The 13653-nt window shown below is 49.2% G+C and overlaps 1 protein-coding gene across 4 annotated transcripts in view; it reads left to right on the top strand.

The window, feature by feature from the left end:
- Positions 1-13653, top strand: part of GREB1L (GREB1 like retinoic acid receptor coactivator) — a 363373-nt gene that overhangs the window by 325783 nt on the left and 23937 nt on the right. For all 4 annotated transcript variants that reach the window (XM_066247406.1, XM_066247405.1, XM_066247408.1 and 1 more), the window contains 5 exons: positions 1225-1564; positions 6060-6175; positions 6878-7122; positions 9853-10433; positions 10598-10700. In XM_066247406.1, coding sequence (XP_066103503.1) covers positions 1225-1564; positions 6060-6175; positions 6878-7122; positions 9853-10433; positions 10598-10700 — 1385 coding nt within the window. The remainder of the gene's footprint in view (positions 1-1224; positions 1565-6059; positions 6176-6877; positions 7123-9852; positions 10434-10597; positions 10701-13653) is intronic.

The following is a 13653-nucleotide window of genomic DNA, read 5'->3' as shown; positions in this document are numbered from 1 at the left end:
AGGGCGTCTATGAACCTTTCCAACTCACACAATTCATTTGATCACTGTAGTTGGTATTTGGTGCTGGGCTTTTTAGTGCAAGCCAGTGAACCACTTGTTTTACTTATTAAATAGAATTATAAAGTGGGACAAAGGTGATAGCCTTCTCTGGCCTACCCGGCTGCTTGGCAGCAATGTGTACCACCAGCTGGCTACCAGAAAGAGCATTCACAGACTCACCTCACTTTGCCAGCGCTTGCTTTCTTGGCCAACACCACTTCATGCCTGCAAGTGGGTCCTCTTTGCCCATTTATACCCATTTTATCAGCAGGCCAGGCTTTCTGAGGAATAGCACATAAATGAGAGATATATCTTCTGCCTGCTCTGTAATTGTAAAAACTGCCAATTTGAACAAAGTGATCCTCTTACCTGCCAGTCCAGGTAGGTGGTGGGGTGCGGCGGGGGGGGGGGGGGGGGGGGGGGGGGGGGCAGTGTGAAGCGGGGACACAGCCCTGGTCCTTGCCAGGCTCCCTTTACTGAGCACGGTGTAGGATGATAGGAGGCCGCACCACTAGGGGGTGCTGTTTCTCCAGTCAGCTTTAGGTTTCTCCAGCACTAGGGCACATTTTATGGATACAGTTACTGCTATCCTCAAATTAGTAACTAATTACTCTTTGTATGTCTGATTCTCTACAGACATGATATTAAAGTCTCAGTTTCCTTTAGTGCAATCATAAGTATCAGAAACAAGATGACAACATGCCACCATTCTAACTCAGTGCCACCAGCAGGAGGTTAGGATCCAAGGATAATCTATAGTAGTACAATTAACCTGACTAGACTGGTGCTTCTCAAAATTTAATGTGCATACAAATCACCTGGAGGTCTTGTCAAGATGCGGGTTCGGATTCAGTGCATCTAGGGTCCGGGGACTTGGCATCTCCAACAAACCCAGGTGGTGGTGCTGCTGGTGCACAAACCACAGTCGGAGAAGCTGGGCTCACTAGACTGTGCCTAAACCTCTTTAACTGACTTGCCTATCCTAACAGGTTCTGGCTCCAAAGAATTGGAATCTCAGCTTTTCGTTCTAGTGGTGTGGGTTCCGAGGTCATTCTGAAGCTTAAGCCCACCACTGATCCCTGAACCCTTTCCACCAGCGTTGGTCTGCGCTCCAGCAGCGCAGCGCAGGCCTTCCTGCCCCGCCGGCCCTGCCGCGGGGTGCCAGCTCCCTGTGTTCTGTTGAAGGTACCCCCGGCTGCACAGCATGGTCGTCCGCTGCTACCTGCTCATCCAGCAGTACTCGGAGGCTCTGATGGCTCTCACCACCATGGCGTCCCTCCGAGACCACAGCACGCCCGAAACACTCAGCATTATGGACGACCTCATCAGCTCCCCAGGAAAAACCAAAAGTGGGCGGGGTCATATGCTCATTATCAGGGTGCCCTCCGTGCAGCTGGCGATGTTAGCCAAGGAGCGGCTGCAGGAAGTGCGCGACAAGCTTGGACTGCAGTACCGCTTTGAGATCATCCTTGGGAACCCTGCCTCCGAAGTCAGTGTGGCAACTCACTTCGTGGAGCGATTAAAGGTTAGCAGTGGGCAGACATGTCTCCTTCGCAATTACGTTGGTTCCTCTGTTCTAAGAATCCCACAAAGGTGGCTCAGAGACCTGAGTTGAACAGGGTTTTGCCCCTCCATCTGATCTTCATGACAGTGTTAAGGCTAAACTAAAGGACATATTCACTTTCCTAATTGGAACCAGTGTATTAAGATTCTGTCAAGCACCACCGACCCCTTTTTTCAGCATGGGCATGAAATTGGTCTTCCATGCTCTCCAACTGCAGTTGCGAAAATGAGATGATCCTATTTAATCCCATGTTTATTGACCTTGTTTGAGATACATGTAGCCCCGGACTATCTGTGTTCTTAGAAATAGAAAGGTAAGGTGTTCTCTCAGACCTCTGTGGGGTACACCTTTAAGTCTCATCAATTCACTAATTCTTTTCTGTCCATCTTGCCTGTCAGCTCATGTCTAGAGTCAGTATTCTGTTTTATCTTCAGTACTCATGTAGAACTATTCCCCAGCCTCTTGCATGTGGATTCTTCAACAGTTTGCTGTTTCTTTGAACTTGCTTTGACTCTCAGCCCCAAGGCCTGGGCTGGAGCGAGACTCTCCAAGCATCCTGCACCCGGACCTAGTGCATGAGCAAATCCACTCCCCTCTGCCTGGCCAGGGGATGCCTGCTTTTCCTAAGCACCTGGTGTGTGGCATGGGGCCGGGGCAGAACTCCTGAATCAACTAACTTATGCGCTGCGTGGGTTTTTCTGGGAACTTTCACAGTCCAGGGTGCCCTAGCCATTTAAAAAACATTTAAGCCTGACCAGGTGATGGTGTAGTGGATAGAGCGTCGGACTGGGATGCGGAAGGACCCAGGTTCAAGACCCAGAAGTCACCACCTTGAGCGCGGGTTCATCTGGTTTGAGCAAAAAGCTCACCAGCTTGGACCCAAAGTCGCTGGTTACTTGGTCTGCTGAAGGCCTGCAGTCAGGGCACATGTGAGAAAGCAATCAATGAACAACTAGGGTGTCAAGACAAAAGACTGATAATTGATGCTTCGCATCTCTCTCCATTCCTGTCTGTCTGTCCTTCTCTCTGACTCTCTCTCTCTGTCCCTGTAAAAAAGAAAGAAAGAAAGAAAGAAAGAAAGAAAGAAAGAAAGAAAGAAAGAAAGAAATTTAATAAACTACCTGCATACATATCAATACAGCACTGAGCGAGGTACTCTATTCTCTGGCTTAGACCAATATGGTGTCTGTACCTCGCACACTAAATACGGAACTAAATTGAGTTTACAAAAGTCTACTTTGGCACAAATCCTCTGAAAAGAATCATGTAGCCTAGGAGGATTTGCATTTTCACCCTGGGCTACTGTTTCCCACCTCTAAGATGAGAGAGTCAGGCTGTAGTATCTCTAAGGGCTCTAATTTCAGAATCATTATTTGGTGTTCACAAAGCATTTTGCAAATATAAACCTTCTTATTACATTCTATTAGCCAACCCAAATTGAATAATCCAAAATGAAAACAAAATATCTTGATAAGGGACAGGAACAAATAAATCTAAAAATAGAAACTCCTCCACTTAGTGGAAATTGTAACATTTCTATTTCATATGTAGATACAATGTTCACCATTTAAAATTATAATCATGGACCACATTACAGTGAAATTACTAGGATGACTAACAAGAGTCCTGAAACTTTTCTCACAGCATAACTCACTGAAACGTTGGTCTTGAGATAACATGAATAATGCTAATGATGAGGAAATTGGAAAGGCAAGTCATTGGAGCCACTCAAGGAAGTCCCCACACCTATTTCAGGGCAATGGAGCTCTCCATTGACACTGATCATGTGTAACTATTAATAGAGTCTTAGGTCATTTGTTCAGACCCTTCAAAAGTGTTAGTTACTAAGTCAATGTAAATCAGTGGGTCTTAGTAATTTGCCCTTCTGGACCATAGTTTGAAATCCACATTCAACACCTGAGGTTCTGAACCTGGCCGTCAGCACATTAAATTCAGCTGCAGGGCTCTGAGAGGATGGCCGGTCTGTGCAGCTGCTGTTCTGAGAGCTGCCAGACTCAAAGGGCTCCTCCAAGCCCTTATATGTCAATTTGTATGAGTAGCTGTTGGACATCAGCCATACAGGATCACTTAATTCAGCCTGTCAAACTCTCTATTTGTGTGGAAGTGAAAATATATGTGAAATCCCATTGAAATGTTCACATTCTAAGCAAGACGGCCACTTGCCAGGTGCTCTCTGCCTTCCCTGTTGATTTCTAAGTTACCAATCTCCTTGACCATCATTAGGATGGCACAGTTGTGCCTTTTATCTCTCACCTTGGGTAAAATCCAATGTCTCTTCTACTAGGTGGTCTTTTTTTTTGCGCTTCCCTCAATTATTCTTTATGTGTTGTGGTTAACTTAGAAGTGATGACAAGACTTTGGAAGGATACAAGGTTTAAATCTGAATCAGTTCCTCCATAAGACCTGTGAAGTGTTCATTCAATTTCCCTGGCCTTGAGCTCTATGCTCACCCAGTCTTGCATTGTCTTAAATGCCTCTGCAGTGACATCATACTGGGCACGGTCAGTACATTTAAGAACTGCAGCCTTCATTCATAGGGAGCAGCAATGTGACAGAAAAGCATGTTATAGTGATTTGGCTAGTTTGATTGCTCAAGAGTAAAAGCAAGATTTGTTTAATAATCTTTTGAAAATAAATCTTTTGTAGTAAAACATAACATCTGTTATCCCCTCATTATTCTTGGTAGAATTATGGCTTATGGATGGTTTCTGGGGAACAAAATATATTCAGGAAGTACCCAATGTCAGGGATATCCTGAGTCCAAGGTGACAGCTCTGAGTGAAATCATTCCTATTTCCAGAATTGTTGGCATCAAATTAGGTAAAGTCATGGTGCCTTTTGACATGAAAATGCTTGGAAATTGAATCTTTGTAGAGACCTTCTAATATTTAAAAAAGTCTTTTTGATAGATGGATATTTTTAAGACATGAAAAGTCTTTCAAACTTGGGAACAGTGATGTAGACCCACTGATTTCCCCTTGATATGCAAACATGTGATAAAAATATTTGGCAAAAAACAAAACCTGCCCTGTGGTGTCACAGTGGATAAAGTTTTGACCTGGAATGCTAAGGTCACTGGTTTGAAGCCCCGGGCTTGCCTGGTCAAGGCGTATATGAGAAGCAATGACATGATGCTTCTTGCTCTCCCCCCCCCCCCCACCTCTCCTCTCTCCCTCTTTCTCTCCTCTCTCTAAAATCAATAAATAAAATCTTTAACAACAACCAAAAATTTTGGCAACAGTGTTATGGTGCTTCCATTTTTACAAGGTATATACATTTCCTTTGAAGGAGTGTAAATACTGTACATTTATTTCTAAAGGCTGTTGTCTAGATATCACCAAATTGTTAATCAAACCCAATCATATTATTTCTTGCCTTTTAGGGTTCTTTTTATCCCATGTTGTGTTTAGCAAAGAAAGTACCAATCCGTTTTAAAATAAAATTGCATGCATTACTTAACACCTCACTTCTTAGTTCTTGCTTCACAAGCATTATCAGAAATGTCAGTTCACTTCTTATAATATAACTCATGGTACTAAGCTGACATAAAGCTTAGTAGATGCTACATAGTTAGATGCTACATACTTTATAAAAAGTAGAAACCTTATCTACTTAAGAGACGGTTTCTTTTTTCTGCTCTAAATTAGAAGAATCTGTGAGATCTTTTCGCTTTTAAACATATTTCAAGTTAGTAAGATTTTTTTCATTTCATTGATATATTCATGTTTTCAAGATTGACATTCCATTTATTAAAGATAAACGTGTGTGTGTGTGTGGATATGTGTGGATATATATGAGAAGTTGATGCTTAATAGATTCTTTGTGAAATCACGAGCTAATTGCTCTTCTAAGGAAGGGCCAGGTTTCCTCTTGGCCCAGGTTTGGCTGTAATTTTAGCCTTCTTGGGAGAGTCTTTTTGGGGTTGTAAGCCAATTATGACTTGTCAGTTACTCTGAAAGTCAGTAAAAGGAGAAAGAGGAAAAATAACCATCGGGGTGGCTAACTTCATGATTCTTGGTGAAAATGTCTGTTTGCATAGATTTTTGTTGATATTCTTTTATTAGTTCTTCACACCTGAAACTGTCTTTTTCAATCAGTCCCAAAAGTCTATGATATGGAGAATGCATATTTAAGAGCCTTGAGTCAGGTTGTTTAACCAGGTCTTTTCTGTAACATGTGTGGGAATGGTTCACATTGTTTCTTTGGCCTTTATGGCCGGTGCATAATGTATACCAAGACATCCTGTTTTATCCTCTGGAGGTAAAACTGAAGGCCACATCCCTCTAGGGCATTTTGTGTGTGCTTGTTAGTTGTACTTACTGGAAGTCGTGTAGAAATAGAAATGTATATTTAAAAACATGGACCTAAGAATCTTTTAAAAAGCAGCAACTTAAATAAGCGGTTTTAATTTTATGGTATGGGTCCCTTTCTGCAGACCTGGAGAGGAAACGAACCAGAGGAATGGACCCCTCGGACGTACCAAGACTTAGAGGGTCTGCCTTGTATTGTGATATTAACCGGCAAAGATCCTCTTGGAGAAACCTTTCCCAGGTAAAATGGGGACGCTTAGTGCTCATTTTTTAATAAGTTGCCCCGCTGAGCTGATGGTTAAAACTTGGCTGATGCTGAACCATCTCATTCATTTGGCAAGTAAGAAGAGAATTTTTTTCAGGGGTATAAGAAATGTGTAGCCTTCTTTGATTCCCTCTTTTGACTCCCCAGAGATCACCTAGCAGCATTGGGAATGGGAGATAACCGATAACCACAGTTGAGAAATGTTTATTCATTAAAGCAGGGCAGCCAGAGAGGCAGAGAGATAAAGCATCTACCCAAAACTAGGATCTTTTTTTTTTTTTTGGATGAAGTCTCTTGCTCTGCTGTCCCCAACCCCTTCAAGGATCTAAGGCCTGCAGAGTGGAAGTCAACAGCAGCAATAATAATGGCATTAACTGAATGCTTACCCTGTCAGGCATCTCTGTAAACACCTCACGTGTGTCTTGCCATTCACTCCTTACAATAGCCATATCAGCCAGGCACCGTTACTCTGTTTTATACCGGATAAAAAGAAGTGACGGGGGGGGGGGGGTGAAGTTGTAACAGCTGGGAGGTGACAGAGCTGAGGTTTAAATCCAGGATTACCTGGCACTGAAACCCATGATTGTAACTGCTGGAATGCCTCCAGCTGTCCAGGCATACGCCAACACTGCACGCACAACAGACGGACTCACCGGAAACATCGTGACTTTTGTGCAGGTCTTTGAAGTACTGCGACCTCCGGTTAATTGACTCAAGCTATTTAACACGCACAGCCCTGGAGCAGGAGGTGGGTCTGGCGTGCTGCTATGTCTCAAAAGAGGTCATCCGGGGGTCCACTGTTGCTCTGGACCTGAGCGGGAAGGAGCAGGAAAGAGCCACTGTGAGTGAGAATGACTCCGAGGAGCTGCTGATCGACCTGGAGAGGCCCCAGAGCAACAGCAGTGCTGTCACCGGCACCTCGGGTCAGTACCCGCTTTTCTCTCTTGAGGGGTGTGGGATGGGACCGAGGAGGGAGGTGGGTGTTTGGAAGGTAGAGGCATCTACAGACACTCCTCCAGGCTTTCAGAGAAGCCTTTGGTGACTCAGACCTCCGGTCCAGACCTCAGTTCCCCAGAAGAAATACTTAGAAAGCATGACTGTTGATCAGTCACAAAAGACTTCTCTGTGTAAACATTTAATGAAGAGTTTGGTAATCCGCTAAAGATAGTAAATAACTTTTATCAACCTTAGTCTGCACATGTCCCTTCGTCTCTCCTACCCCAATCACCTGATATTTGCACAGGGGCCCTCTCTTCCTTCCAGATCCGGAAGCTGTAAGTTTGTGTTAGTTGGTTCAGTATCTGGCACAAAGTGTCTGTCTGTCTGGATGGGTGGGTGGGTGGATGGATGGATGGCTTTTCCAAGTACTTGACGGCCAGTGTTTGTGTCCTGAGGCTCTGCTGGGCCACTGGCTGCTAGCTGGTCCCTTCTCCTGTAGCATCACTGTTTGGCCTGTGACAGAGCTCCATGTGCATTTTCTTTGGATAAATTGTATTATAGCACATGCAGCCATATTTCCATTTGTTTCTGAATATGAAATTAATAAAGCTCAACACAGAAAATTTGGAGAATGTATCAAAATATGGAGGAGAGAGCAGAAATGAAAAGCCCGTACCAGAGGAAACACCGATCACCGTCCTTCTGTCCCACAGTCCCCTCCTTCCGTCCCTCTGACACAGACGTGCAAACTCACACCATCTCCTGTCCGAAAGTGGCACTAGTCTCTGTGCATTCTGTTTGTCAGCCCTTGGCAGATAGCTCCCTATGGGAACTGAAGAAGTCATTTTCTGTGGGGTTTTCTGTCTTTCTATGGTGACCCTTGGCCTGAGGACTGTCCTACCTGTGGGCCTAGCGGCCCCCCTCAGGCAAGAATCAGGGCTGTGCCTCCCCACGTCCTCCGCTACAGGGTCCCAGATATCTCTCTGAGACCAGTTCGGAATAAAGGTGATGCCGGGCGTGGTGGCACGCGCCTGTAGTCCCAGCTACTCCGGAGGCTGAGGCAGGGGGATCCCTTGAGCCCAGGAGTTCTGGGCTGTAGTGCATTGCACTATGCCAATCAGGTGTCCACACTCAGTTCGGCATCAATATGGTGACCTCCCGGGAGTTGGGGGACCGCCAGGTTGCCTAAGGAGGGGTGACCTATCCAAGGTCGGAAACGGAGCAGGTCAAAACTCCTGTGCTGATCAGAATGAAGGTGCGAGTTTTGGAGGATTGGAAAGGGTAACGGAGGGAGGGAGAGGGTCACAGCTAGAAGCTTTGGAGCACCAGCATCAGTGAGGGCGAGGCAGGGAGAGGGGAGCACTTTGTCCTCCTTCCTGTGGCTCTTGAATCAGACCACCTCCTTTCTTTGATGGCCAGACCCGCCCACAGGGCTCACGTAGTCTTAGCCTTGCTCTGATGAACTCCCGCAAAGGGAATGTTTGCCTTCCGCTATTTGGAGTTTCCCTCCCTTCAGAGACAGCCTGACGTGGGGGCTGTGCTCACCCCGCTGAGCACACATCCCTCAGCCTGGGGCCGACTCCAAGGGTCCTCAGGGAGGCTCACGGCTCAGAATGTAGACTCAGAAGGGCAGGGCCGTGAGGGAAAGGCACGCTGTCATACACCATGGAGAGACACAGTCAGATGAGCAAGCGGAGGGACTTGGTTTTAGTAACCTCCAGTCACTAGCTGGTCATCTAGTCTCCCAAGATTAGGCTTTGACCTGCGTGCCTGGGAAGCACTGATCTGAGCCCAGAGGGGCCTTCAGTCCTGAATGTAATGAGCTTTCAGCTTATCATCAAACCAAAGAGTTGCAGTGACTTATTAGGGGGAAAACTCATTTGCAGTGACTTGGCCAAATGGGCCGGGAACTCTGGGGTAGAGCAGCGCCTCCCTGGGAGCGGGTTCTGCCTTCCCTCCTCCTCCACGTGGAGACACTCCCCTCTGGTTTGGTCGTCACAGAAATGGCACAGCCTGGGGAGGTTATCCACAGCCCCACAGGTGGCTAGTGCCACGTGAGCAGGACTTGAATGTGGAGTCTGCAGTGGTCAGGGCTCCGGGATGAATCACATGACATATCCAAATGAGGTGATTGAGGAAAGTTTAATCACGGAACTATTTACAAAGATGGGGTACAGTTAAGCCCAGGTGCCTGGACCACCCCGGGCCTGAAGAAGCCAGGGGAGCCATCAGGACATGGCCACAGCCCTCGTAGGGAATGGCAGCCCCCCCCTGGTGACCGTGCGGGGAGGGAGCCAGGAACTAACAGCTGGCTTCCTGCTAGTGTCTCCCATTGACCAGCCCCACGCAGACCAGGGCGGGAGCCGGGAGAGCCGTGGAGAGGGAGGGCTAAGGAGCACTGTCTAGCACCGGTTCTGGAGCAGGTGTGCGGAGCCTGGTTCCTGGCCTTCCCTGCCTTCCCAGAGGGGCCGGAGCACACCTTAGGGCCAGTGACAGGGTGGACACCTTAGGGCCAGTGACAGGGTGGACACCTTAGGGCCAGTGACAGGGTGGATACCTTAGCACCAGTGACAGGGTGGACACCTTAGCACCAGTGACAGGGTGGACACCTTAGGGCCAGTGACAGGGTGGACACCTTAGCACCAGTGACAGGGTGGACACCTTAGGGCCAGTGACAGGGTGGACACAGGTGGGCTCTGTCCGTCCTCTTTCAGGCTCCGTCATGGAGAACGGGGTGAGCTCTTCCAGCATGGCGAACAAGCTCCAGAAGCAGCCCCTGACCCCCAGTTTCCAGAACCCAGCCAGCAGCGTGGGGCTGGAAGAAGAGGGCTCCGCAGGCACAGCGGGAGCTGGGGAGACCCTGAAGCAGGAGTGTGATTCCCTGGGTCCCCAGATGGCGAGCAGCACCACCTCCAAGCCTTCGTCATCCTTCTCCTCCTCCTCGGGTCCCCGGGCCCTCCCATGGCCGGGTCAGCCTGCTCACAGCTGCAGGGGCCTGCATGCCACCCTGCCCCCAGTAGTCATCCTGTCCAAAGCAGCCTACAGCCTCCTGGGCACCCAGAGGGGAGGCAAGCTGCCGCCCTCCTCGTCCCTGCTGCCCCACGCCGACGTGGCCTGGGTGAGCGCCCTGCGGCCGCTCCTGCACAAGGACATGAGCAGCGAGGAGCAGTCCCTCTATTACAGGCAGTGGACCTCGGCCCGGCAGCACCACGCCGACTGCAGCAACCAGCCAGACCCCAGCTCCGGGGCCCGGGCCTGCCACCCGCGACGGCTGCTGCTGACTGGGCCCCCTCAGGTAGGGTCTCCAGAAGGAGAGAAGCCAGGGGACTCCCGGGGGTGGGGGAACGTGTGACCCAGAACAGTGAGAACCTCGCTCGGGCTCTCGGAGCAGGAGACACGGAGGAGCCCAGGTGTGAGTCTCTTCCTTTTCTGTCTCCCAATTAAAAATATTTCCACCAGGTGGGCAAGACTGGCTCCTATTTGCAGTTCCTTAGGATCCTCTTCCGCATGCTCATCAGGCTCCTGGAGGTGGACGTGTATGATGAGGAAGAGATCAATACAGGTGAGCTGTGAGCCTCGGGGGGGCAGGGCAACACCTGGGACAGGAATGCCAAGCCCGGGTTTCCCTGCCGGCCGGGGTTTCTACAACACCCGGAGCACAGGCATCCTGTGAGGCTCCAGGTAACGCGGCAAGGCAGGCGGTGAGAGCAAGCTGTGGCTGTGTCCCAGCCTCTTGAGGGCAGGGACGGAACCTTCCCCTTCTTTGGGCACTCCCCGCCCCCCCCCCCCCGCCTCAGGGTGCAGCTCAACACTGGGCAGAAAGTCACTTTATGAAGCCCTTTGTGGTTGATGACTTGCTTAGAAGGTTAAATCATTCGGGTTTGAAGCTCATCTGTGGTGCTGTGCTCAGCGGCCTGGGCACACTTTACAGCTGGAATCCAGGCCTTTGCAGGTGAGCAGCACACCTTCCGTGTTAACCGCAGGCTCTGTGGGAAGGTACAGGGATTATCCTCATGAAATGGAAACCTCTGTGTCCAGAATAGAACCCTGAGCCGTACAAACAAACCCTTTCACATCTGCAGGGGCCATTGCCTCCCAGGGCTGTGGGGCTGGTTTTCATTAAATCATCTCCGGCTCTCATCCTGTGCTCCTCCCAGCCCTTCCCCACCCATCACCTGTGGGACAGTCCCACCCTGCGGCCCCTCTGGCTCAGTCAGAAAGCAGGTGTGAGCAGGGGTCAGCCAACATGAGCTCTATGGCTAAGGACATTGTGGCCTCTAATCGATGGCTTCACATCTCAGAACAGTTGACGGCTGGAGGGAGGCTGGGAGCGGTGGGGGCGGGGGGCAGTGGAGGTAAGTAGAGGTGATCAGGCAGAGGTGCTTCTCAAGCCGCAAAAGGGAAAGGCCTTGGTGTCTTCTCTCACCTTAGCCTTGGTGACCTCACCTCACGTGCTTTTCCTAAAGAGTTGATCGTGACAACAAACCCAAGGGTCTAGTTTAGTCTGGAGCAAGACTAAGTGGGATCAGTCACATTTAATCATTTTTTAAATCCCTTTTGGCCCTATTTCTATTCCTTACCAGTTCATATGCATGATTCCGGACACATACACAGACACACACACACACACAGCCCCATCTCAGTCCCATCTTCCCATCCATATCTCCTGGTGTGTGTTCCCCGCTGAGCTGCATAGGCCCCCCCCATGAGGGGACCGGAGCTCCGGGTGTGTCCCCCGCTGAGCTGCACAGCCCCCCCCCCCCAGTGAGGAGACCGGAGCTCCGGGTGTGTCCCCCGCTGAGCTGCACAGCCCCCCCCCCCCCCCAGTGAGGGGACAGGAGCTCCGGGTGTGTCCCCGCTGAGCTGCACAGGCCCCCATGAGGGGACCGGAGCTCCGGGTGAGTCCCCCACTGAGCTGCATAGGCCCCCATGAGGGGACCGGAGCTCCAGGTGTGTCCCCCGCTGAGCTGCACAGGCCTCCATGAGGGGACCAGAGCTCCGCGTTGGCCTCAAAACACCTTGGCCGCCTGGAGGGGCCGGGAACCAAGCCGGCAAAGACAGAGCCATGCATGCTAGGAGTGAGGGACCCTTCATCCTGCCGACTTCGCACAGGCCCTGTGGCCCCCAAAACAGTGACACCTTTAATTTTCTCCTCACATTTCTCCCCAAGAGCCTGAATCTGGGCCATGGGCCACAAGACAGTCTCGGTGTGACAGGAAGTCTGGCCTTGTGAGAGGGCTGTTAGCTTGGCTTTATTCCTTCCCCTCACTTAGTGTGATGAATGTGAGGGTGCTCTGAAGAGGCACAGTGACACCTTTAAAAAATAGAATAAGCTTTTGCTTTTATGTAAGATGCGAACTTCAGCTCAGGGATATAAAAAACAGTATTGTGTTAAAAACATAAGAGTGAAAAAAAAAAACATAAGAGTGAACTTATCATCTTTAGGCTTTTTTTTAAGTATCTTTCTCCCTTTGAAAGTTGTCAGTCTTTTTGATCTTACAAGTTTTTTTCTCCTTTAAAAATGAATTGTTAATTGGAAGCTACTGCTTAATGGGTACAAGATGTCCTTTGATTAAAAAGCTTAAGAACTAGAGCCTTGGCTGGTTGGCTCAGTGGTAGAGCATTGGCCCGCGTGTGGAAGTCCCAGGTTCAATTCCCGGCCAGGGCACACAGGAGAAGCGCCCATCTGCTTCTCCACCCCTCCCCCTCTCCTTCCTCTCTGTCTTTCTCTTCCCCTCCTGCAGCCGAGGCTCCATTGGAGCAAAGTTGGCCCAGACACTGAGGATGGCTCCATGGCCTCCACCTCAGGTGCTAGAATGGCTCTGGTTGCAGCAGAACAACGGCCCAGATGGGCAGAGCATTGCCCCTTAGTGGGCATGCCAGATGGGTCCCTGTCAGGAGCATGCGGGAGTCTGTCTCTCTGCCTCCCTGCTTCTTACTTCAGAAAAATACCAAAAAAAAAAATAAAAAAATTAAGAATTAGATGTGACTACTGTGCAACATTGTGAACATACAAATGTCACTGAAATTGAAGTCTTTAAAATTGCTAATGTTATGTGAATTTTGCCTAACTACAAGAATTGTTTTTTCATTTTTCCATTGATTTGAGAAAGAAGGGAAGGGAGAGAGAAAGAAGCATGAACTCATGGTTTCACTTAGTTGTTCTATTTAGTTGTGTACTCACTAATTGCTTCTAGTGTGTGCCCTGACCAGGGGTAGACACGGCAGCCTCTGGCGCCCTGGCACGGTGCTTTCTCCACTGAGCCACCTGCCCAGGCCGACTGATCTTACAAGTTTTATTAGTAACAATAAATGTCTTCTGTCGCATGCCTGCCACCATCTGAGCACTTTAAACACACATCTGGAACCCTTACAACAATCAGGGAACCCTGAGAGTTAAGGTCAGTGCCTGCAGGTGTGAGTGGTAAGGAACAGAATTTGATCAAACCCGGGACTGCTGGCTCTCAACCTTCACTGCACCTGGGCCCTGCACGAGGAGCTGCAGGTGCCTAGTG

The sequence above is a fragment of the Saccopteryx bilineata genome, chromosome 11 (genome assembly GCF_036850765.1).
Source record: "Saccopteryx bilineata isolate mSacBil1 chromosome 11, mSacBil1_pri_phased_curated, whole genome shotgun sequence".
Taxonomy (NCBI): Eukaryota; Metazoa; Chordata; class Mammalia; order Chiroptera; family Emballonuridae; genus Saccopteryx; species Saccopteryx bilineata.
Note: the sequence above shows the minus strand (reverse complement) of the source record. Positions and strands in the feature narration are given on the sequence as shown.